Genomic DNA, 26,351 nt, shown 5'->3' with positions numbered 1-26,351 from the left:
CACACCCAGTTGAGTGTCTGACACCTAACTTTTTTTTTTATTATTAATTTTTGAGGGACTGAGACAGAGCAGCAGCAGGGGAAGGTGAGAGAGTTTGAGAGAGAGAGAGAGAGAGAGAGAGAGAGAGAGAGAGAGAGAGACAGACATAGAATCTGAAGCAGGCTCCAGGCTCTGAGCTGTCAACACAGAGCCCCACGCGGGGCTCCAACCCACGAACTGTGAGATCGTGACCAGAGCCGAAGTTGGACGCTTAACTGACTGAGCCACCCAGACGCCCCAAACTGACACTTAAAAGATGATCGCATGGATGGATTTCATATGCAGCATCCGCCAGGGCCACCTCAGGCTCCGCGGGACTTGCCAAAGGCCACAAAGGTCCAGACTCACATCTCAGGACGTCTCTGGAGAAAACCAGATTTGGAGGCCAAGGGTATTTGCTGGCCTGGAGGCACACAGGGCGCTCAGTGAACAAGTAAACAGCCAGTACGTCTGCAGGTCAAGATCGCAGTGGGCAGCTCACACCCTCCCCCCCCCATAGCAACAGAAAACTCTTACCGAGGTCCAGGAATCCACGCGGAAGAACACTCCTCTTTCAGTATAGTTTATATTTTTTGCAGTCTCTTTAGTGAGGGACGCAGTCAAATTCCTATGGAAATCACTTTTCTGTACTTTGGAGCTGCTGGAAGGGAGAACCACAAAATGGGACAGACTGAGGAAACAACAGGCCCCCGAGCGATGGACGTGAAGTCAGGTCCATCTCGGGTGAAAGACCATGAAATCCTATTATCTGGAAGGTGAAAGAGAAAAACCTTCCCAGGACATTGCACAGAATTTTACTGAACACATTTCCAAGGTTTAAGAGCCGGTGCTTATAAAAAACTACTTCCTGGAGCCTCAAACTCTTCTGGTATAAAAGGTGTAAAGTTCTTCCAGATTACTAAAAATAACAACAACAACAAGACGGGATTTCAGCATTTCGTGCAAATGGTCAAGAGATAGTCGGTAGGTGGGGCGCCTGGGCGGCTCAGGTGAGCGTCCGACTTCAGCTCGGGTCATGATTGCGTGGGTTCGCGAGTCGGAGCTTCGGATTCTGTGTCTCCCTCGCTCTCTCTGCCCCTGCCCCGCTCATACCCCGTCTCTCAAAAATAAACATTAAAAAAAGACTACTTAAAAAAAAAGAAATGGTAGGTGCTTGGGACGCCGGTATGCAGGCACACAGATTTATCTTCAAAGACACGCTGGAATGAACCATGCAATAAAGTATGTTTTCAAAGTCATATATTTTAAGAGGCAACAAACCAGATGCGCAGAGGAGCGGGACAGAGCAGCCGGGAAACGGGAGTGAACGCAGGGGCCCACGTACAACGCCAGCCGGTGTAGGGACTCTGACATCCTAGACATTACAAGCTCGAGCCAGAGGCATTCAATTCAGTTACATTAAAAAAAAAACAAAGGCTTACCTCATTTAAATAAATTAAACCGTGAGGGCTTAACTCTCCTGTTCTGCGGCTCTACTCTCTCTCTCTCTCTCTCTCTCTCTCTCTCTCACTGCAGCGGCGTCCGAGTATCTACCCCTCGCTCACCCTGAAATATCCACGGAAACACCGCTTCGTCGCGGTGAGGGTCCTCCTGTGACGGGGTCAGGGCCCTCCATGGTACGTCCCTCCTGACACTTGAGACTATCTACGAGTTTTGTTCAGTGCCCATCTCCCTGCCGGACACATACCCTGGGGCGCAGGAACCGTCTCTGTCCTGCTCACGATGAGGCCTCAAAGCCTAAACCAGCCCCTGGGGCCGGCGAGGAGGAAACACCCTCTCGTTACTGACGTGCAGAATACGAACACGCTTAGTAAGCGCACGTGGTCGGGACGGGGCCCCACAGGGACGCCAGCCCTCAGAATACAAGTCGGGCCCCCTGGCCCCCCTCCTCAGGAACCACCTGACCATCTTCTGCTCACCCGGTCTCCTCGAGGACTACCCAGATTTCACCCTGAGCAAGTAAAGCTGCTGAGTGCGAACAGCGACAGTAATAACACCATGAACTACCATTTTTACTCCTTAGCGAGCGACTCGCTGATATGCTAATTGCTTTACATCCACGCTGGCACGAAATCCAGGTCATGATTCTGGGAATATGGACATGTGTTTTTTTCTACCTTGCCAGGAGGAGGAAGTTGCGCCTCAAAAAAAATTAAGCAACTTGCTTGAAAAATCACACGGCTGTAAGTGGCGGACCCCCACACCTACCTGCCCGCAGATCCTGTCTTCGTGTCTACCGAGCACCCCTCGGTGTGTTCCCTGATCGGTTTGGACGTTGTTTCTCTATGAACAGGTTTGGAATCCACTTACCCCTGGGCGCTGGTTCGCTGGCCGCCGCAGGCAATGAACAGAGGGTTCTCGGGCAGACTGCAGTCACTGGGGACACAGACGAATCAGGCATTTTTCTACTACCTTCTGTCCAGGCATGAATTTTACTGAGAATCGGCGGTGCACTTGAAGCCGCGTCCAGAAGCCTTAGTCTAGAGGCGTTCGCGACGGAGCCAGACGGCACTGCTGAAGGACCGGGGGCCTCCGTGCTGAGGGTGTATGAGCCGACTGCAGGCAGCCCCACACCCTGGTCACCCCAGACCCCTCCCTGCGAGGAGGAGGAGAGGGACGCAGGATCTAAAGCAGGCTCCAAGCTGTCGGCACAAAGCCCAGTGTGGGGCTCTGAACCCGCCCCCCTCCCTCCTGTGCACCTGCTCTGGTCACCCCAGACTCACGCCGCCCTCCTCCCTCCCAGTGAACCTGTTCCACTGCCCCACGCTACCATGAACCCTCTGGGAGTTGGAGACAAAAAGAAACGGATTCCCAACGGCACCCCTCTCCGCCCGATTATGCCCGCATATGCTCCAATAGGCCTTATTTTCTTCATCTCATTCCTTTAAAAACAAAGATTTGTAAACTGACACGGCCGCTAAGAGAACATAAGAGGTAAACTTTCCCTCCCCCTCTGGAAGGAAGCACTAAGCAAGGGAGTATTACATTACAAGAGTCTGTTCTTAGGGGCACCTGGGTGGCTCAGTCGGTTGAGCATCTGACATCAGCTCAGGTCACGATCTCACAGTGCAGGAGTTCAAGCCCCGTATCAGGCTCTGTGCTGACAGCTCAGAGCCTGGAGCTGCTTTGGATTCTGTGTCTGCCTCTCTCCCTGTTCCTTCCCCAATCATGCTCTGTCTCTCTTTCTCCGTCTCTCTCAAAAATAAATAAACATTTAAAAAAAAATCATCTCTCTCAGGGCCAGCGTTCAGCTTCGGAAAAGGTTTTTCCTCAAATGCTCTGTTCTCCAACACCAGGATCGGGATGGTAGCCTTACAGCAAGAACGCTACAGTTACAAATCCTTTTTGAATTATGCAGAGCTCCGGCTGCAAACATTAACTACCATCCTTCCGCTGTTTCTTCCAGAAGCCACACTAGGAGTTTCAAGCGACAAATCTGCTTTGGAAGATAATTATCAGGACGCTGAGAAATCCTTATAATATGACAATGGACACACTGTTTCTCCCGCTCCTGAATTTGCCTCCTTTTTCTTTGGAGCCTTTCTCCATATTTCCACCAAGTTCCACAAACTCTGATGAATCTTTCTTTGTGTGTGAAGAGACAATCAATTCAAGGAATTTTCCGCCTTGATAAAACAGAACGGAGATCAAGAGACAAATCTGTTCCTTCTCAACTAGTTCTCCTAATTAAAGAGTAAGGTTTAGGGGCTCCTGGGTGGCTCAGTCGGTTAAGCGTACACCTTTGGCTCAGGTCATGATCTCACGGTTCATGGGTTCGAGCCCCGCGTCTGGCTCTGTGCTGACAGCTCAGAGCCTGGAGCCTGCTTCGGATTCTGTGTCTCCCTCTCTCTCTGCCCCTCTCCCACTTGTACTCTGTCTGTCTCTCTCAAAAATAAATAAACGTTTAAAAAAATTTTTAAAGAGTAAGGTCTGGCTGTCCATAACTATTTGGACAACCTACCCAAAACAAACGCCAAAACTATTCTCCACTTGAGGATCATTACACACGGATTTTATAAAGCAAATAAATGTTGGAGCACCTGGCTGGCTCAGTCGGAAGAGCATGAGACTCTTGATCTCGGGGTTGTGAGTTCGAGCCCCATGTTGAGTATAGAGATTATTTAAAAATAAAATCTTGGGGCGCCTGGGTGGCGCAGTCGGTTAAAGCGTCCGACTTCAGCCAGATCACAATCTCGCGGTCCGTGAGTTCGAGCCCTGCGTCGGGCTCTGGGCTGATGGCTCAGAGCCTGGAGCCTGTTTCTGATTCTGTGTCTCCCTCTCTCTCTGCCCCTCACCCGTTCATGCTCTGTCTCTCTCTGTCCCAAAAATAAATAAACGTTGAAAAAAAAATTAAAAATAAAATCTTTAGGGGCGCCTGGGTGGCCCACTCAGTTAAGCGTCCAACTTTGACTCAGGTCATGATCTCATGATTCATGGGTTCAAGCCCCACATTGGGCTTTGTGTTGACAGCTTGGAGCTTTAGATCCTCTGTCCCTCTCTCTCTGCCCCTCCTCTGCTTACACGCTCTCAAAAATAAAACTGAGCCTGGGTGGCTCAGTTGGTTAAGCATCCAACTCATGATTTCAGCTCAGGTCATGATCTCACAGTCCATGAGTTCGAGCCCCACTTCAGGCTCTGTGTTCACAGCTCAGAGCCTAGAGCCTGCTTCGGATTCTGAGTCTCCCTTTCTCTCTGCCCCTCCTTCCCCCCCAAAAATAAACATTAAAAAATTTTTTAAGCATCTGAATCATAGGGGTCCCAAAAGATGAAGAGAGAGAAAAAGGGGTAGAAGATTTATGTGAGCAAATCATAACAGAAAAGGTTCCTAACCTGGGGAAAGACACAGACATCAAAATCCAGGAAGCACAGAGAACTCCCATTAGATTGAACAAAAACGAACTATCAACAAAGCGTATCATAGTCAAATGCACAAAATACTCAGGCAAGGAGAGAATCATGAAAGCAGCAAGGGAAAAAAAAGTCCCTAACCTACAAGGGAGGACAGATCAGGTTTGCAGCAGACTTATCCACAGAAACTTGACAGGCCAGAAATGAGTGGCAGGATATATTCAGTGTGCTGAATCAGAAAAATATGCAGCCAAGAATTCTTTATCCAGCAAGGCTGTCATTCAAAATAGAAGGAGAGATTAAAAGTTTCCCAGGCAAACAAAAATTAAAGGAGTTAGTGACCACTAAACCAGCCCTGCAAGAAATTTTTAAAGGGGACTCTCTGAGGTGAGAAAAGATGAAACAAAACTTAAAGGACCGAAAGCAACAAAGACTAGAAAGGAACAGAGAATGCCACCAGAAACTCCAACTCTACAGGCAACACGATGGCAATAAATTCATATCTTTCAGTACTCACTCTAAATGTCAATGGACTAAACGCTCCAATCAAAAGACAGAGGGTATCAGAACGGATAAGAAAACAAGATCCATCTATATGCTGTTTACAAGAGACCCACTTCAGACCTAAACATGCGTTCAGATTGAAAGTAAGGGGATGGAGAACAATCTATCATGCTAATGGTCAACAAAAGAAAGCCGGAGTAGCCATACTTACTTATATCAGACAATCTAGACTTTAAAATAAAGACTGTATCAAGAGATGCAGAAGGGCATTATATCATAATTAAGGGGTCCATCCATAATTAAGGGGTCCATCCACCAAGAAGATCTAACGATTGTAAATATATATGCCCCCAAAAATGCAACCACTCAACTATATAAATCCATTAGTTACAAACATAAAGAAATTCATTGATAATAATACCCTAATAGTAGGGGACTTCTGTACCCCACTGACAACAATGGACAGATCATCTAAGCAGAAAATCAACAAGGAAACAATGGCTTTGAATGACACACTGGATCAGATGGACTGAATAGATATATTCAGAACATTTCATCCTAAAGCAGTGGCATACACATTCTTCTCCACTGCACATGGAATATTCTCCAGAATAGATCACATACTGGGACACAAATCAGCCCACAACAAGTACAAAAAGATCGAGATCATACCGTGCATATTTTCAGACCACAACACTATGAAACTTGAAATCACCCACAAGAAAAAAATTGGAAAGACAACAAATATTTGGAGACTAAAGAACGTCCTACTAAAGAATGAATGGGCTAACCAAGAAGTTAAAGAGGAAATTAAAAAGTACATAGAAGCCAATGAAAATGATAGCACCACAACCCAAAACCGCTGGGATGCAGCAAAGGAGGTCAAAGAGGAAAGTATATAGCAATCCAGGCCTTCCTAAAGAAGGAAGAAAGGTCACAGATACATAACCTGACCTTACACCTTAAAAAGCTGGAAAAAGAAGAGCAAATAAAACCCCAAACCAGAAGAATACAGGAAATAATAAAGATTAGAGCAGGAATCAATGCTATCAAAACCAAAAAATAACAGAATATATCAATGAAACGAGGAGCTGGTTCTTTGAAAAAATTAACAAAATTGATAAACCCCTCGCCAGTTTGGTCAAAAAGAAAAAGGAAAGGACCCAAGTAAATAAAATCAAGAATGAAATAGGAGAGATCACAACCAACACAGCAGAAATATGAACAACAAGGGGCACCTGGGTGGCTCAGTCAGTTAAGCGTCCGACTTGGGCTCAGGTCATGACCTCACAATTCACAAGTTCAAGCCCCACGTCAGGCTCTGTGCTGACAGCTCAGAGCCTGGAGCCTGCTTTGGATTCTGTGTCTCCCCCTCTCTGCCCCTTCCCTGCTCATCTTCTGTCTCTGTCTCTCAATAATAAACAAACGTTAAAAAAAAATAAAAAAGAAATACAAACTATAGTAAGAATATTACAAGCAATTATATGCCAATATAGTTGGCAATCTGGAAGAAGTGGACAAATTCCTAGAAACATATACACCACCAAAACTGAAACAAGAAATAGAAAATTTGAACAGACCCATAACCAGTAAAGAAATTGGTTAGTAATCAAAAATCTCCCAAATAACAAGAGTCCAGGGCCGGATGGCTTTCCAGGGGAATTCTACCAAACATTTAAAGAAAAGTTAACACCTATTCTCTTGAAGCTGTTCCAAAAAATAGAAATGGAAGGAAAACTTCCAAACTCTTTCTATGAAGCCAGCATTATCTTGATTCCAAAACCAAAGACCCCACTGAAAAGGAGAACTATAGACCAATTTCCCTGATAAACATGGACGCAAAAATCCTCAATAAGATACTAGCCAACCAGATCCAACAATACATTAGAAGACTTGTTCACTATGACCAAATGGGATTTATACCTGGGATGCAGGGCTGGTTCAACATCTGCAAAACAATCAATGTGATACATCACCTCAATAAAAGAAAGGACAAGAACCACATGATCCTTTCAATAGATGCAGAGAAAGCATTTGACAAAATACAGAATCCTTTCTTGGAAAAAACCCTCAAGAAAGTAGGGATAGAAGGATCACCTCAAGACCATAAACGCCATATATGAAACACCCAACGCTAACATCATCCTCAATGGGGAAAAACTGAGAGCTTTCTCCCTAAGGTCAGGAACAAGACAGGGATGTCCACTCTCACCACTGTTATTCAACATAGTATTGTCAGTCTTAGCTTCAGCAAACAGACAACACAAAGACATCAAAGGCATCCAAATCGGCCAGGAGGAGGTCAAACTTTCACTCTTTGCAGATGACATGACACTCTGTATGGAAAACCCAAAAGATTCCACCAAAAACCTGCTAGAACTGATCCATGAATTCAGCAAAGTTGAAGGATATAAAACCAATGCACAGAAATCAGTTGCATTCCTATACACCAATAATGAAGCAACAGAAAGAGGAATCAAGGCATTGATCCCATTTACAATAGCACCAAAAACCACAATAAAATACCTAGGAATAAATCTAACCAAACAGGTGAAAAATCTGTACACTGAAAACTATAGAAAGCTTATGAAAGAAATTGAAGAAGACACAAAAAAATGGAAAAAGATTCCATGCTCCTGGATAGGAAGAACAAATATTGTTAAAATGTCAATACTACCCAAAGCAATCTACATATTCAATGCAATCCCTATCAAAATAACACCAGCATTCTTCACAGAGCTAGAACAAACAATCCTAAAATTTGTATGAAACCACAAAAGACCCCAAATAGCCAAAGACCCCAAAAAGCAAAGCTGGAGGCATCACAATCCCAGACTTCAAGCTGTATTACAAAGCTGTAATCATCAAGACAGTATGGTACTGGCACAAAAACAGACACTCAGATCAATGGAACAGGATAGAGAACCCAGAAATGGACCCACAAACGTATGGCCAACTAATCTTTGACAAAGCAGAACAGAATATCCAATGGAATAAAGACAGTCTCTTCACCAAGTAGTGCTGGGAAAACTGGACAGCGGCATGCAGAAGAATGAACCACTTTCTTACACCAGACACAAAAATAAACTCAAAATGGATGAAAGACCTAAACGTAAGACAGGAAGCCATCAAACTCCTTGAAAAGAAAGCAGACAAAAACCTCTTTGACTTTGGCCACAGCAACTTCTTACTCAACACATCTCCAGAGGCAAGGGAAACAAAAGCAAAAATGAACTATTGGGACCTCATCAAAATAAAAAGCTTCTGCACAGCAAAGGAAACAATCAGCAAAACTAAAAGGCAACTGACGGAATGGGAGAAGAGATCTGCAAATGAATATCAGTTAAAAGGGTTAGTGTACAAAATCTATAAGGAACTTATCAAACTCAACACCCAAAAATCAAATAATCCAGTGAAGAAATGGGCAAAAGACATGAATAGACACTTCTCCAAAGACGACATCCAGATGGCCGACACATGAAAACATGCTCAACATCACTCATCATCAGGGAAAGACAACTCAAAACCACAAAGAGATACCACCTCACACCTGTCAGAATGACCAACATTAACAACTCAGGCAACAACAGATGTTGGCGAGGATGTGGACAAAGAGGATCTCTTTTGCATTGTTGGTGGGAATGCAAACTGGTGCAACCACTCTGGAAAACAGAATGAAAGTTCCTCAAAAAATTAAAAATAGAACTACCCTATGACCCAGCAATTGCACTACTAGGTATTTATCCAAGGGATGGATACAGGTAAGCTGTTTCGAGGGGCACATGCACCCCAATGTTTATAGTAGCACTATTGACAATAGCCAAAGTATGGAAAGAGTCCAAATGTCCATTGACAGATGAATGGATAAAGAAGATGTGGTATATTGGGGTGTCTGGGTGGCTCAGTCAGTTAAGTGTCTGACTCCAGCTCAGGTCATGATCTTGTAGTTCATGAGTTCAAGCCCCACATCAGGCTCTGTGCTGACAGCTCAGAGCCTGGAGCCTGCTTCGGATTCTGTGTCTCCCTCTCTCTGCCCCTACCCTGCTCACTCTGACTCCTTCTCAAAAATAAATAAACATTTAAAAAAAATTTAAAAGAAGATGTGGTGTGTGTGTGTGTGTGTGTGTGTGTGTATACACACACACACACACAATGAAGTATTACTTGCAATCAAAAAGAATGGAATCTTGCCATTTGCAACTATGTGGATGGAACTAGAGGGTATTATGTTAAGCGAAATTAGAGAAAGACAAATATCGTATCACTTCACTCATATGTGGAATTTAAGATAGAAAACAGATGAACATAAGGGAAGGGAAGCAAAAATAACATAAAAATAACGAGGGGGGACAAAACATAAGAGGCTCTTAAATGCAGAGAACAAACTGAGGATTGCTGGAAGGGTGGTGAGTGGGGGGGGTGGGCTTAACGGGGAAGGGGCATCAAGGAAGATGCTGGAATGGTGACGAGTTGGGGGGGAGGGCTTAACGGGGAAGGGGCATCAAGGAGGACACTTGTCGGGAGGAGCCCTGGGGGTTATATGGGGATTCCCATATAACTGGATTCCATTCCTGAAGTTATTATTGCACTAGATGCTAACTAACTTGGATGTAAATTTAAAAATTAATTTAAAATTGTTTTTTAAATTAAAAAGAGAGAAAATCTTTAAAACAAATAAACGCAGGTCATTCACACTCACATGACCAACATAAACTGAACTTCCTTCCAATGGTGGTCCTAACACTAGGAGCCAACATTTATGAAGTGCTTCCTACACACTGAACCATTTACACGAGCGCCCTCAGGTGGACCTCCCAACAGCCCCGTGATCAAAGATAGAATTATTTCTGCCCCCATTTCACAGATAAAAAAACAAAGCTCAAGGAGGTTTAGTTACTTGCTTGGGATAACCCAGCAATGAGTGGCAGGTCTGGAAAATTCCAAAGCCCATCCTCTACCATCGTGTGCACCCAAAACCCATGGCCACAGAAGGAGAGCCTGGAGATTTTACCAGAGGCTTATTTCACTATTAAAAATAGTATTTATATTGGATTGTTTATCTCACTGTTCCCCAGCTACTTAAAACAGGTTTAATATTTACAGTCTAACGTCAAATTTATCATGCAAGGGAATTCTGTTCCAAATCACAATATATAATTATGGTTAACATTCTCTGAATACTAAAAGTGTTTTTATTTTTTTCATGTTTATTTATTTTTGAGAGAGAGAGAGAGACAGACAGACAGAATGTGAGCAGGGGAGGGACAGGGAGAGAGGGAGACACAGAGTCCCAAGCAGGCTCCAGGCTCTGAGCTGTCAGCACGGAGCCTGACGTGGGCCTTGAACCCACTAATGGTGAGATCATGACCTGAGCTGAAGTCGGACGCCTGACCAACTGAGCCAGCTCTGAATACCAGCAAATGTCTTTAAGGCCAAGAGAATAGCATCCAGCATATAATATCCCAGAGCTACACACATTTGGGCCTCTCCAATTTATAACCCCGGTCCTATACTCCTTACCTGGAGCAGCCGCCATCTAGTACAGATCCGGCCCTAAAGCCCTCTTTCCCACTGCCCTTGTCTGCATGGGGTGCTGCCTCCACTGCTCCCTCTCCAGACCACCCCCCACCCTACTTAGCTGCGCAGTGCACGGGGATTGCATACTCAGTGGGGTGGTTGCAAGCCAGATCCGAGAGGAGCCTTGGCTCCCTCATCCAGCAGGGAGACTCTGTGAGCCCAAAGTTCTACTGCGGCTGGAAGTGGGCTGGTCTACCCTGGTCGGAGTCCCCGGTTAACACTCATCCTGGACATGCAGGGCGGGAGCTGGCGCTCCAGACGCTGTTCCACACAGGCTGAATGTCAGACTCCAACCGAAGGCTGTGATTTACAAAAATGCATCCACTCCTCGTTTCACTTCGGAGGAGGGAGTTTGGTGCAGCGGCTTCTGAAACCCTTTAACCCTGAGATGGCGGCAGGCGGAGAGGAGGCTCACTGGGCCCTGGCTGCCGGAGCCCGCGCACGGCTCGGGTCCTCCCTGAAGAGGGGACGCGGCACAGGGGTGGACAGGGGGCCCTCCCACTGACCACAGTTCTGCAGGATCCACCTCTCCGTCCCCAAAAGCGGAGACAGCAGCACATGTAACCACATGGGAGCGCATCTGAGCTTTGAGGTGAGGGAGGGAGTTCCTTGCTCTCCCTCCTCGGTTATGAGAGAGGCTAGCACTTCACGAGAGCTTTGCATTTGATCAGTGGAAAACCTGAGCACGATAGTTGGGGCGGGGGGGGGGGGGGGACAGGGCAGGAGGGCCTCGTACAAGTAGAGCCAGATCTCACCTGGTCCCGTTCTCTAACATGAAGCTCGTCAGACGGAAGATGTTCGTGGACCAATACGCCATGTCATCCAGTCCCCCCAGGAAGTATTCTTGGAATTGTTCCACCAAAAACGGGGATCTTCTGGAATAAGTGGGATAAAGCTACAGTAGAGAAAAAGAAAAGTTATCAATAAGTGCTTTTCCTGGTGTCTTCGTAATCCTTTAAATTGAGACTGTGAAGAATGAAGCCTTTACCTTGGAAACGGCTAGCATCTCACCATACCTGCAACACGAACAACAATTTTGCCTGTGAGTGTGGTTTGTACAGAGAAGCAAAGCAGATACTGAAGAAAAAAAATCCATTAACATGTAGCTACTATCATGCAACTGCCTTTGAATGAGCAAAATCCCGTAAATCCAAAACCCAACTCAGGAAACTAAAACGTCAGAAAGAGCTCTAAGGAAGTCACACTGAGATCAGTTGTAAGCTCTCCTCTGGGCGACACCTACATTTCCAAGAACTGAAGGTAGGTACAGTCAACGATTGCACTTTTGGTGATGACTTCTCGGCCATAGAGCTTCTTGTAAATTCCCAGCAGATCTTGGACGGGCACATACCTGAGAAAGGCGTTAGAATAAAATAAGATTCTGAAATTAAAGATAAATGGCCAGCAAGAGCAGCTACTGTTCACTCCATGATTACTTTGGGCCAGGAATTATGCAAAGGGCTTTCCATGAGCTATTTATTTCGTCCTACCTACAAGCCCCAGTGCTTGGAATTACTACATTCCTGCTTGACATCAGAGGAAGCTAAAGCACAGAAAAGTGAACTGATTTCCCCAAAGATGCACAGCAAACAACTGTACCTTAACCCAATATTTATGGAGGTACATTGGAAGACAGGAACTCTAACGTGTCAAAAGAATTAGTCTTGTGAATTCAGTTCAAGGAGCAATATATTTTTATTCTTTTGAGCACTGAATTGCTATTGAAAGTTCTTAGTTTTAAAACACCAAAATTGGGGGGCGCCTGGGTGGCGCAGTCGGTTAAGCGTCCGACTTCAGCCAGGTCACGATCTCGCGGTCCGTGAGTTCGGGCCCGCGTCGGGCTCTGGGCTGATGGCTCAGAGCCTGGAGCCTGTTTCCGATTCTGTGTCTCCCTCTCTCTCTGCCCCTCCCCCGTTCATGCTCTGTCTCTCTCTGTCCCAAAAATAAATAAACATTGAAAAAAATTAAAAAAAAAAATAAAACAACAAAATTGGGGGCGCCTGGGTGGCTCAGTTGGTGAAGCGTCCAACTTCGGCTCAGGTCATGAGCTCATGGTTTGTGAGTTCGAGCCCCTCATCAGGCTCTGCACTCACAGTTCAGAGCCTGACGCCTGCTTTGGGTTCTGTGTCTCCCTCTCTCTCTGCCCCCCCCCATTCATTCTCTCTCCCTCTCTCTCTCTCCTTCTCTCTCTCAAAAATACATAAACATTACAAAATATTTTTTTAAAAACACCGAAATGGCTCCTCACCCCAACATCCTGGTTTAGACCACACAGAAGTAAGAAGTGAGACAGTAAAAAGAATTCTAAGTCAGGTTTTGATTCACAATATTCCTTATTTCAGTCAAAAGAGCAGCATACATTAGATTAATGCTGAATCATCTTCCGTTTTTATTTCTGAAACCTTAGAATACACCAGACAGAAATCACAACCAAATAAAACCTGATTTTAGTATATTTATGAGAAAGACTCTATGGAGAGATCCATTTTTTTTTTTTTTTTTTTTTTTTTTTAATAAGAGCACCAGAGTGGTCCTCCCAATAAAAATAGCTCCGGGCTGGACAAAATAACAAAAATATTTTTTTTAGATGAATCACGAAGCTAGCAAGAAAGTGAAAATTTTCCAAAGGCCCAAAATAAATTGAAACTGGAAACTTGAAGAAGTAAGCAAGTGGGGAAGCCAGGCTGTGCCCCGAGCTCTTGGCGATTTTGAAGGGCTGCAGAAGGTATGGGCTAAAGCACAGAAACCAGCCAAAGCTGGTTTCCACCTCGGAGGAGACTCTGAACTAATGGCTACGCCTCTGCACGAGTATTAGCTAGAAACCAACCTAACCTGTCAAGGTCAGCCAAGAAACGGACAATGGATAAAGGGGAAAAGATATAGATGTCCCCCTAACATTGGTAACTACCACCAGTCCCACAAATGGTCTGTCCTGCATTCGTGCTATCTCTGTAGTCAGAAAAACTTCAAGGGCTGAATGTAACTCCGTATGGTCCTAAGTTAACAGTGTCTCCCGGGAGCCTGCAGAAGTCGACAAACCCTGCCTGGAGACATGCAACTCGAAGTCCAGCCGTGAGGAATTCAAGCACCAAGGGACATAACCAAGAGAGCCGGCGTAATGACAGTGATAGTTGCTAAAGGAGACTGGAAGGCAATAAGCATTCATTGGCGATGAAGAGGGTCACCACGTCATGAGGAAAAGGTTCAACTCACCGGAAGGATATAAGATTTTTAAACTTGAATGTACCTGACAACATATCTTCAAAACGTCTATGTAGCAAATTGACAGAGCTTCAAGAAAATGGAAAACAATCCACCATCACCAGGGGAAATTTTTTTTAACAAATTTCTCTCTCAGTAATTATTAGATCGACCTAATGTAAAATAAGAAGGCTAGTTTATCATTTTAACAGTAAATTTAATAAGCTTAAGCTAATAAGCATACATTAGACCAAAAGTTGGAGAACAATCTTTTCAAGCGCATATGGACTATTTACGAGTGTTGATCATATGCTAGGTCTCAAATCAAGACTCAACAGGAGACTCCTGGCAAAGACAGCAGAGTGGGAGGACCCTAAATGGATCTTGTCCCATGGGTACAACTAGACAACACTCACATCAGTGCAGACAACCCCAAAAATGACCCAAAGACTGGCAGAAGAGCCTCCACAACTAAATGTAGAGAAGAGGCCACATTAAAGAGGGTAGAAAGGGTAGAGACATGGTGTGGGCTAAACCCCACAGGTCTGGCTACCAGAGGGAGGGAGCCATGGTTTCAGAGAGGGGCAAGAAGCAGATTATCACACTGGGGAGCCTACTTGGTTCCTTGAAAATGGACGAACCTCTTGCCAGAGTCATCAGAGAGAGAGAGAGAGAGGGAGGTCGTAAATAAACAACCCCCCAAAAGAGGAAAAGTAACAACTGACACCACAGAAACACAAAGAATTGTAAGAGAATATTAAGAAAAATTCTATGATGACAAATTGGACAATCTAGAAGAAATGGATAAATTCCTAGGAACATATAACCTACCAAAACTGAATCAGGAAGAAGTAGAAAATTTCAACAGACCAATTATCATTAATGAAATTCAATCAGTAATCAAAAAACCCCCGATAAACAAAAGTCCAGAGCCAGATGGCTTCACAGGCAAATTCTACCAAACATACAAAGAAGAGTTAATACCTGTTCTTCTCAAACTATTACAAAAGATAGAAGACGAAAGAAAACTCCCAAATGCATTTTATGAGGCCAGCATTACTTTGATACCCAAACCAGATAAAGACACCACTAAAAACCAGAGGTACAGGCCAGTATCTGATGGACACAGATGCAAAAACCCTCAACAAAATACTAGCAAACCAAATTCAACAATACATTAAAAAAACAAAACAAAACAAAACAAACATTCACCATGATCAAGTAAGATTTATTCCTGGGTTCAAAGAGTGGTTCTGTATTCACAAAATCAATGCGACATATCATATCAATAAAAGAAAGAATAAAAGCCTTATGATCATTTCAATAGATGCAGAAAAAGCATTTGACAAAGTACAACATCCATTCGTGACAAAAACCCTCCACAAGATAGGTTTAAAGTGTACATACCTCAACATAAGAAAAGCCATATATGAAAAACCCACAGTGAACATCATAATCAGTGGTGAGAAACTCAGAGTCTTTCCTCTAAGGTCAGGAACAAGATGCCGATGTCCGCTCTCACCACCATTATTTAACATAGTATTGGAAGTTCTAGCCACAGCAATTGGACAACATAAATAAAAGGCATCCAAATTGGTAAGGAAAAAGTAAAACTATCACTATTTGCAGATGCCAGGATACTATCTATAGAAAACCCTACAGACACCACCAAAAAAATACTAGAGATGATAAATGAATTCAGTAGGATCACAGGATACAAAAGTCAATGTACAAAATTCTGTTGTATTTCTATATACTAATAACGAAGTAGCAGAAAGAGAAACTAAGGAAACAATCCCATTTACAATTGCACCAAAACCAATAAAATCTCTAGGAACAGGAGAGGTGAAAGACCTATAACTCTGAAAACTATAAAATACTGATGAAAGAAATTGATGACGACACACCAAAAAATGGAAAGACATTCCATGTTCATGGATTGGAAAAACAAATACTGTTAAAATGTCAATACTACCCAAAGCAATCTACTATTCAATGCAATCCCTATCAAAATACCAAGAGCATTTTTCAGAGCTAGAACAGTCCTAAAATTTGTACAGAACCACAAAAGACCCTGAGTAGCCAAAGCAATCTTCAAAAAGAAAAGCAAAGCTGGAGGCATCACAATTCCAGACTTCAGTTATATTTCAAAGCTTCATTAATCAAAATAGTGGGATACTGGCACAAAAATAGACATAAATCAATGGAACAGAGTAGAAAACCCAGAAGTGAACCCACAACTATATGATCAATTAACCTTTGACAAAGCAGGAAAGAATATCCAATGGGAAAAAGACAGTCTCTTCAACAAATGGTGCTGGGAGAACTGGACAGCAACATGCAGAAGAATGAAACTCGGCCACTTTCTTACACCATACACAAAAATAAACTCAAAATGGATTAAAGGCCTAAATGTGAGATCTGAAACCATAAAAACCCTAGAAGGGATCACAGGCAGTAATTTCTTTGACATCAGCCATAGCAACATTTTTCTGATATGTTTCCTGAGGCAAGGGACATAAAAGCAAAAATAAACTATTGGGACTTCATAAAATAAAAAGCTTCTGCACAGCAAAGGAAACAATCAGCAAAGCTAAAAACATCCTACCGAATGAGAGAAGATATTTTCAAATGACATACCTGATAAAGGGTTAATATCCAAAATATGTAAAGAACTGATATAAGTCAACACCAAAAGAACTAAACCAATTTAAAAATGGGCAGAGAACATGGACATTTCTCCAGAGAAAACATCCAGAGGGCCAACAGACACATGGAAAGATGCCCTCAACATCACTCATCATCAGGGAAATACAAATCAAAACTATAATGAGATACCACCTCACACCTGTCAGATGGCTAAAATCAGCAACACAAGAGACAACAGGTGTTGGCGACGATGTGGAGGAAAAGGAACCTCGTACGCTGTCGGTGGACGTGCAAACTGGTATGGCCACTGTGGAAAACAGTGTGGAGGTTCCTCAAAAAGTTAAAAATAGAACTTCCCTACAATTCAGCAATTACACCACAGGGTGTTTACCCACAGGATACAAAAATACTAATTCAAAGGGATACGTGCACCCCAATGTTTTCAGCAGTATTATCTACAAGAGCCGAATTAAGGAAGCAGCGCAAATGCCCATCAACTGACGAACAGATAAAGAAGGTGTGGTCTATATATATACATGATGGAATATTAATTGGCCATAAAAAAGAATGGAATCTTGTCATTTGCAACAACATGGAGTAAACTAGAGAGTATAATGCTAAGTGAAATAAGTCAAAGAAAGACAAATACCATGTGATCCCATTCAGATGTGGAGTTTAGGAAAGAAAACAAATGAACAAAGGAAAAAGAGAGAGAAAAGAAGAAACAGAGAGGATCAATAAAGCCAAACATTCATTCTTTAAAAATAATAAACCTGAAAAATATTATTTGAGATTCATTGGAGAAGATGTAAGAAAAAACAGGATAAAGAACATTTATGGATGACAAGGGAACACAAGTACAAATAAAGAAAAAAATAAATTATGAACAACCTTATGCTACGGTGTTTAAACAGAGGGAATGGAAAAGTCCTAGAAAAATAAAACTCCTTAAGAAGAAGGGCTATAGTCTATAGCCCTATAACCATTACAGAAGTTTTTAAGAAGTCTCTACAAAGAACACCTGGCCTAAAGGGCTTTACAAAGTCTACTAAACATTCAGGAAAACGAAGTTTTGATCTTACACAGACTTCCAGAGAACAGAAAAGGAAGGAACACTCTCCACCAGATGTCATGAAGCCAGCCCAACCTTGATACCAAAACCAAACAAGGACAGAAGAAAGGAAAATCACAGTACAAGCTCACCCATATACAAAAATGCAAAAGCCCAGGCAGCAACAGATGTAACAAATATTAAACAAAAAATAAGCTATGCCAAAGTTGGTTTGTCCCGGGAATTAAACTTGATTAAATATTGGCAAATGTAAGATTAATAGAATCACTGTATTAACAGATTAAGGAAGAGAGAACTATTTCAACAGATGCAGAGTTCGATCCATAAGAAGTTAATTCATAACAAAAACTACTAGCAAACTGAAATAGAAGGGAATTACCTTGAGTTGATAAAGCAAATATTATACGTGATGAATTTTGAAAGCATTTTCTTCAAGATCACAAACAAGGTAAGCACGTTCAGTATCACCACTTTTTTAATGTTTATTTATTTTTGAGAAAGAGAGAAACAGAGCATGAGCAGGGGAGGGGCAGAGAGAGAGGGAGACACAGAATCCGAAGCAGACTCCAGGCTCTGAGCTGTCAGCACGGAGCCTGACGTGGGGCTTGAACCCACGAACAGTGAGATCATGACCTGAGCTGAAGTCAGATGCCTAACCAACTGAGCCACCCAGGTGCCCCACAGTATCACCACTTCTACGGAACTGAAAACATTAGCCAGTGTGATGCACCAGACAAAGGAAATTTCTAGAGGAAATAGGAAAAGCAAAATGGTGACAATCTGTAGATGAGGCATTGTGAGTCTACCGTAAATTTGAAAGCATCTCCAGATACATTTAAATTAGTTGCTGGAGGGGCGCCTGGGTGGCACAGTCGGTTAAGCGTCCGACTTCAGCCAGGTCACGATCTCACGGTCCGTGAGTTCGAGCCCCGCGTCAGGCTCTGGGCTGATGGCTCAGAGCCTGGAGCCTGTTTCTGATTCTGTGTCTCCCTCTCTCTCTGCCCCTCCCCCGTTCATGCTCTGTCTCTGTCTGTCCCATAAATAAATAAAAACGTTGAAAAAAAAAATTTTAAATTAGTTGCTGGATACAAAAGTCAAAATTAGAAAGTCACTTGCATTTCTACACAGCAACAATCAATTAGAAAATAAAACTGGTACCAAAAGTTACCACTTATGGTAGCAAATAAAAAGTCTATGCAACCAAATCAAATAAAATATGTAAGACCTTGATGACAAAACTTGTGAAACTTTAAAGTCATTAAAGAAGAGTTAAATAAAATATATAACAGATTTATGGATAAGAAGACTCAATATTGCAAAGCTGTAAATTCTCTTCCGATGGAGCTCTAGATTCAATAAAATTCTAATAAAAATTTCAACAAGATTTTTCTTAGAACATGGCAACTTGCTCCTATCACTTGATTTGAAAGAGCCAAGGCAAAAGAATATGCAAGGTATGTCTGAAGAAAAAGGACAGGCTGAGAGACCAGCCCTACCACATGTCAAGATGTGTTATAAAGTCACTGTAATTTTTCAAAATCAGTATTGCTCACGGACAATTAGATCAATAGAACAAAACAGAAAGCCCAGAAATGGACCCAAATACCTCTGGAATTTAATTTATGTCAGAGAGGGCATTACAGACCAGTGAGGAAAGGGTAGGCTATGGATAAGTGCCCTGATCTGGAGACGATCAGTTCTGTCTCCAGAAAGAAAGAAAATCAGATTTTATCTCAGAATATACAAAAAATTAACTCCAGGTAGATGAAAGGCAAAGTTTAAAAAATAAAACTATAAAAGCTCTTGAAGGCTAAGTAGGAGAATAATCTCACGCCCTCAAGTAGGGAAGGATTTCTTAAATAAGACATCATAAGTATAAATTACAAAGGAAAATACCGATATATTCAATTACTATAGGTTAAAATTAAGTTCTGTTTATTGAAACACATAAGTAAAAAGACATGCCGCACACTGTAAAAAGATATTTGTAACAAATAATGATAAACAGACCAAACATTAGGAGCCCTAATATGCAAAGAACACTCAGAAACAAGCAAAAAGGATAAGCAAACCAACAGAAAAATAGGCTAAACACCAAATCAGATTTTCACTTACTATCAAACACGATCAAATATGAAAGAACATTCAACCTCATTATTAGTCATCTGGGAAATGCAAATTAAAACTTTAATGAGGTACCATTACACACCAAACAGGTTATTTTCAAGTTGGACAGTACCCAGCATTGGAGAAAATGTAAACGTCAAAAGAAAAAAATACATATAACTACCATATAAAACTGCGGAGAGCAGAAATTGGGAAGACCTTTCTGAAAGTCTGGGCTTGCTTAGGGGAGTTAAACATGCACATGCCCTACGACCCACCAATTCCATGTCTGGTGGTGATTATGAGAGAGGTTCCTCTCTGGTGTATGTACAGAAACGTTCACGGCAACGCTATGTGTGAAGCAAAAACACTCCAGATGGCTTACGTATCCATCCACGTGAGAACAGAGTAATTCACCTGCTCTGCCCACGAAATGGATACCACGTAGTGGTGAAAAATGAACGAACTACCGCCAAACACATCCATGTGACTGTAGCTCAGAAACAGAAATGTAAACAAAATTTGAGGAATACGTGCTATACGATTCTATTTATCTAAAGTTTAAAACCGTGTACTACTGGGGCGCCTGGGTGGCTCAGTCGGTTAAGCGTCCGACTTCGGCTCAGGTCATGATCTCTCAGCTTGTGGGTTGGAGTTCTGCGTCGGGCTCTGTGCTGACAGCTCGGAGCCCGGATCTTGCTTTGGATTCTGTGTCTCCCTCTCTCTCTCTCTGCCTCTTCCCCATTCATGCTCTGTCTCTCAAATATAAATAAACATTTTTTTAAAAACTTAAAAAATGTACTATTTTGTATATGGACACATCCCTGTGTTTTAGACTATAGAGAAAAGCAACAAAATGATTAACAGGAAACCCACAGTAGTGGTTACCCCAGTGGGAGAGAAGGTAAGGAGGGAGGGCAAGGAACTTGTAAGATTCCAGTAAGGCTCCGTTTCTTAAGCTGAGTGGTAGCTGCACAGGTGTACATCATCTTATTTTTTTTTTTATAAATATGCATGTTTAGGGGCACCCGGGGTGGCTCAGTAGGCTGAGCGTCTGACTTTGGCTCAGGTCATGATCTCACGGTTCGTGAGTTTGAGCCCTACATCAGGCTCTGTGCTGACAGCTCAGAGCCTGGAGGCTGCTTCGGATTCTGTGTCTCCCTCTCTTTGCCCCTTCCCTGCTCATGCTCTGTCTCACTCTGTCTCTCAATAATAAATAAATATTAAAAAATTTTTTTAAATATGCATTTTTACATGGTATAATTCACAAGTTTAAAGAATCTACTTAGACCGTTCTAATCTGCAATTTTACCCTTTAGAATTTACAAATATAGACGCCTTCTAGTTACATTGTAGGTTATATTTTCTAGAGGGATAAGAAGGGTCAATGCCATTTAGAGAACACATATGTGAGTGTACTTGCTCTTACCAGTGCCGTGCGAGGTAATTAAAATTAAACTCAAACTGGCTCAACACATCTCCTCCTAGGGTACAAGAAAAATATGTACATTTGGTCCATCAGAGACAATATGTAGCATGCTTCCTTAACACAAATTTGGATAATTCAGGTTATTTATCACATGGTCACACGTTTCTGTTTGTTGTTTCAGATATAGGCATATCTTTAAGAAAAAGGCGATCTTTTATATCTTAGGCAGTGAAACATATGAATTAAGAAAAAATACCCGTATTAAGAGTTTTTCACTTGAAGGAAAGACAAGCCATGAAAGTTCTTTAAAAACCCCATTCACCATCTACTTTGGATATCGGGAGGTAATTTACTACGGGAAAAAATGGAAGATGCCACTTTAAAGCTGAAATATTAGGTGATAGTAGCTAAGGAGTTTCAACCTGATATAAAGTAAAGCTTTTCTAAATTATGACACAAGTCAATGATGAAATGTGATTTTTTTAAATAAAAAAATACACATACGCAACTTTTCGGAAATACATTTCTATGTAAAATATACCCATACTATGAATTATTAAGATAGCTAGTTAGTATATGTACTGGTAAGATAGGATAAAAAATGCATATTTTACTTTAAATATTTGGGTTTTTTTAGTATAAGTTGAATTTTACACACAAACACACACACACACACACACACACACACACACACACACACACGAGAAAGAGATAATGCACCAAGCCTACAGGAACTATGCACGTCTTTGCCCAAGGACGCTCCCAGAAGCATTACTTACTATCTAGACACCTGCCTGTTTATTAGACATTTCACAAAGTGACTTAATACCTATTTCATAGAGTATGAAAACTACATTTTTACTCAAGGGAACCACATAGCCAGTTCTAATTCATTATGAAATGGTCTCAGTTAAGGAGAAAGAAGCAAGTTACTAAAATAGGGGAAAAAATACAGAGTTAAGATAGTGACTCCATAGCAAGTGAGATATAACCACTGCAAAAGAAAATTTGGCAAGTGTAAATAGTACCGAAGTCACCAGCCGAATGCGCCTCCGAATAAGAGCCATGAAAATCAACCTGAAAAAGAAAGAGAAACACCCGATGTGTGTGTATGTATACATCACAAACTGTAGCCCAAACCCCTACCCCACAGCCAAACCAGTAGTGGGAAGGTGAATGTCTGTCTAACCGAATGAAATGCTAAGGGTACATACGGATGGACACAATTTTCAAAGCCATGTTTCATTTTATTATTTTATTTTACATTAATAAATATCTATTAAAATACTTATTTTATTTGTTCAAAACTATATTGGCCGCCGAGTTGTATACCTGTTGTCTGGTAGTAAATAAAGCTATTGCAAATGTTTGCGCCTCAGAGGATATATACACAGTCTTGACTGAGTCCAAACATAAGCTTCTCACAGAATGGTACTAATGCCAACTGGTGACCAGAAGGGACTTCCAGAAATAAGTCACCAGGTAAGATCGTCATTTTCAGTTTGGGGAATGGCGTTTTCATACAGAACATTCAAAAAGATGGGCAAAATGGATGAAGGGGGGGAAGGAGGTACAGGCTTCCAGTTAAACGGATTAATCACGGAAATAATAGGTACAGCACTGGGACACAGTGATGGTAGTATAGTGGTGTTATGTGGTGACAGATGGCAGTGACACTTGTGAGCTCGGCATAATGAACCGAGACGTCCAATTGCTACGTTGTACACCTGAAATTAATGTAACAGCCTATCGACTACACAACAAAATTTAATTTGAAAAGGTAAAGAAAATTTAAGAAAAGAAAAAACAAACATGCGGAACCATTACTTTCAAATAGAACTAAGTGGCAGGTCTTTACATCCTTATTAATACACAACATGAATAAAGCATGAAATTTCCCCAATATTGTTTGTGACTAAACAGAACATCCCATTTATTGCCGTTTTCAGTGCACATTAGTGAATGGCTAATGCCTGTGTGATGAATGTATAGGCAGCAGGAAGATTAAGAGGCATAAATAGTAATGGATGGAAATCTAACAAATCCTGCTTTGGGCAAGAAATCTTGCTTCCAAACAGTAGCCAAATTATGGGAAGAGCCCAAATGTTCCTCAACTGATGAACGGATAAATAAGATGTGGTTTATATACACAATGGAATACTACTCGGCAAAGAGGAAGAATGAAATCCTGCCATTTGCAACAACGTGGATGGAACTGGAGGGCGTTAGGCTAAGCGAAATGAGTCAGAGAAAGACAGGTATCACATGATTTCACTCATATGTGGAATTTGAGAAACTTAACAGACGATCACAGGGGAATGGAAGGAAAAACAAGATAAAAACAGAGGGAGGCAAACCATAAGAGACTCTTAAATACAGAGAACAAACTGAGGGTTGATGGGGGTGGGGTGCAGGGGAGAGGGGAAAATGGGAGATGGGCATTGAGGAGGGCACTCGTTGGGATGAGCACTGGGTGTCGTATGTAAGAGATGAACCACTGGGTTTTACTCCTGAAGCCAAGACTACACTGTATGTTAACCCGCTTGAGAATAAATAATAAATTATTCTTAAAATAAATAACATGACCTCTGAATAACCTCAAGTTTTCCTCTCCTCTAAAAGGGTGAGTTTTTAATCCTGGGTGGGAAACACTCCCATAGCATCATTAACCCAAAGACAGGTACTCACGGCTGCCATTGTCCTGAGGAACCCTTGCTGGATCCCCAAGCTGTGCCAGCTGACATCGGCCACCATGTGAGAGGTGATTCCCAACAAGAACGCCACCAATTTCTCTGTGTCCTGCCAAAGAAGCAAATTAGAGTCCTAGGTGCTTGGGTTGGTCTATAAAAATCCTATTAACAGTTTTAATAAGTATGATTTCCATTACTGAGACTTAAACACTAAAATTAGAGGCAGGTACATTGTAGTTTCCAGTTACAAAAACCACAAAGGACTCTTCAAACTATTTTACAGATTTCAGATTAATTACCCTTGGAGCAAAACAGTGAAGTGACATACCCCAAACATTTTTAAGTGGTTTATTCAGATATTAACTGGCCATATGCTATGTTTGGCATTGAAGGTATGCAGGGGTGGGGGTGGGGGGCAGCGCTCCCAGAGCCTGGTGTGGGGACGGGGGACAAACAGAGTAGATGCAGACATAAGCAAGGGACTCGGCGGGTCTAGAACAGAATTTCTTCTTGGCTTTAGGGCCGTGCCTACCTTCTCCCAAGGAAGAGGATAGTTCTCTCGGATGTAATGAACGCTCGCATTCAGAAATGGGGTCCAGTGAGTGCTCTCAGACACATCATGGAATTGCCCTGATGAAACAAAAGGTGTCAGGAGTCTTTCTTTAAAAGCTGGAGATTCCCAATCAAATCTGCCGCCACTGCTGCCCGCTACGACCCTCCTCCTCCTCCGCCTCCCCTCCGAGTCTCTTAGTTTCTTCTGTTGATGTTCAGAGGAAGCCTCTAGAACAGAAGAGCCAGCACAAAGAGAGGGAGAAAGGAGCCTGACCTGGCTCACAGCATCTTGAAATCACCTGGGCTGCCATGGAAGCTGGAAGGGTTTCCAATTCTGTGCTCTAAAGGGAAGGAGGGGAGGGGGCGCCTGGGTGGCTCAGTTGGTTAAGTATCCTACTCTTGATTTCAGCTCGGGTCATGATTGCTCGGTTTGTGAGATCGAGCCTCACATCAGGCTCTGCACTGACAGGATGGAGCCCGCTTGGGATTCTCTCTCCCTTTCTCTCTGCCCCTGCCTCAAAACAAAATAATTTAAAAAAATAATAAAGGGAAGGAGAGAAAGGGTGTGTGGTGTGAGGGGAGGTGCAGTGGGAGGGGGGCGTATAGGTGTGGGGGGGTGTATATGTGCATGTGTGCAATCTCCATCCATCACAGTCCACCCCACCAGCACAAAAGACAACAGTAGATATACTCCAAAGGCTTTCAAGTATTTTAATTTACAACAATTGTTTTATAATGGCACCGGCCCCAAGCATCAGCTGAGTGTCTTAATTCCCTTTATTTACACAGCGGGGATAAGAAAGACGGGACCAGACATCTACTCGAAAACTCCCAAAGCCACACATTCTTCCTGGGGTGTCCAATGTCACAAGGGGCAACTGAAACCAAAACTCCAGAGTTTAGGTCCCTCAGTTCAAGTATTTTCACTGTCGCTAAAGTAAAAACAGCCTAACCAGTTTTCGATCATTGGTTTTTGTGGAAATGATTTTCAGAGACACTGCAACTAAGAAATTTGATTTGTGCTAATGGTTTTCCTAGAGATAAAACTTCTAATTCCTATTTTACAGAACTCAGTACAAATCCAAAATTAAGTATAGAGGTAACCGTTTTGACAAACCTCCCCTTAACCAAATTGCCTTTTGTTCCCCTCTGGAATCTGACCAGAAGCAAAAGAAAGCCCACCCGGGGCCTGGGGGTGGGGCTGGGGGGGGTGGCAGCCAGCAGGTACCTGTCCCCACAGCCAAGCTGTGTTACAGGAGTCAGCAGGGTTCCTTCCATTCCTTGCTAAGATGGTCCTCATTGTTGTAGTTACAGGATTTGTTCAGTACTAGGTAAAGTGATGCAACGGAAGCGTAAAAACAAAGCTGTTTCTTTGGCAGCTGAGCATTTGAGAACATTTGCTTTCGAAAGAGGCCATAAAAGTGAACCCCTAAACATGAAAGAGACAGGTGCTGTGGAAGTAGGTATGTGTGAGACCAAGGGGAAATCTGGAAAATTTCATAAAAGTCTAAGAGGAGTCTGCATCGAATTCCTCATAATTGGCACATATTTTATAATTTTTTTATTTTTTTATTTTTTGAGAGAGACACAGAGTGCAAGCAGGGGAAGGGCAGAAAGAGAGGGAGACACAGAATCCGAAGCGGGCTCCAGGCTCTGAGCTGTCAGGGCAGAGCCCGACTCGGGG

General features: G+C 42.6%; 1 protein-coding gene across 5 annotated transcripts in view; it reads right to left on the bottom strand.

Moving 5' to 3' along the window:
- The window catches only part of GPLD1 (glycosylphosphatidylinositol specific phospholipase D1), a 68,908-nt gene that overhangs the window by 22,575 nt on the left and 19,982 nt on the right, over positions 1–26,351 (bottom strand). For 4 of the 5 annotated variants that reach the window (XM_086706117.1, XM_086706119.1, XM_086706116.1 and 1 more), the window contains 9 exons: positions 24,648–24,745; positions 24,114–24,224; positions 22,454–22,502; positions 21,426–21,480; positions 12,212–12,319; positions 11,957–11,984; positions 11,724–11,863; positions 2,350–2,415; positions 556–679 (listed from right to left, as the gene is read on the bottom strand). In XM_086706117.1, coding sequence (XP_086562243.1) covers positions 556–679; positions 2,350–2,415; positions 11,724–11,863; positions 11,957–11,984; positions 12,212–12,319; positions 21,426–21,480; positions 22,454–22,502; positions 24,114–24,224; positions 24,648–24,745 — 779 coding nt within the window. The remainder of the gene's footprint in view (positions 1–555; positions 680–2,349; positions 2,416–11,723; positions 11,864–11,956; positions 11,985–12,211; positions 12,320–21,425; positions 21,481–22,453; positions 22,503–24,113; positions 24,225–24,647; positions 24,746–26,351) is intronic. The other variant, XM_086706118.1, reaches the window with a different exon arrangement.

The sequence above is a fragment of the Puma concolor genome, chromosome B2, assembly GCF_028749965.1.
Source record: "Puma concolor isolate L17-30 chromosome B2, mPumCon1.1.hap2, whole genome shotgun sequence".
NCBI classification, from domain to species: Eukaryota; Metazoa; Chordata; class Mammalia; order Carnivora; family Felidae; genus Puma; species Puma concolor.
Note: the sequence above shows the minus strand (reverse complement) of the source record. Positions and strands in the feature narration are given on the sequence as shown.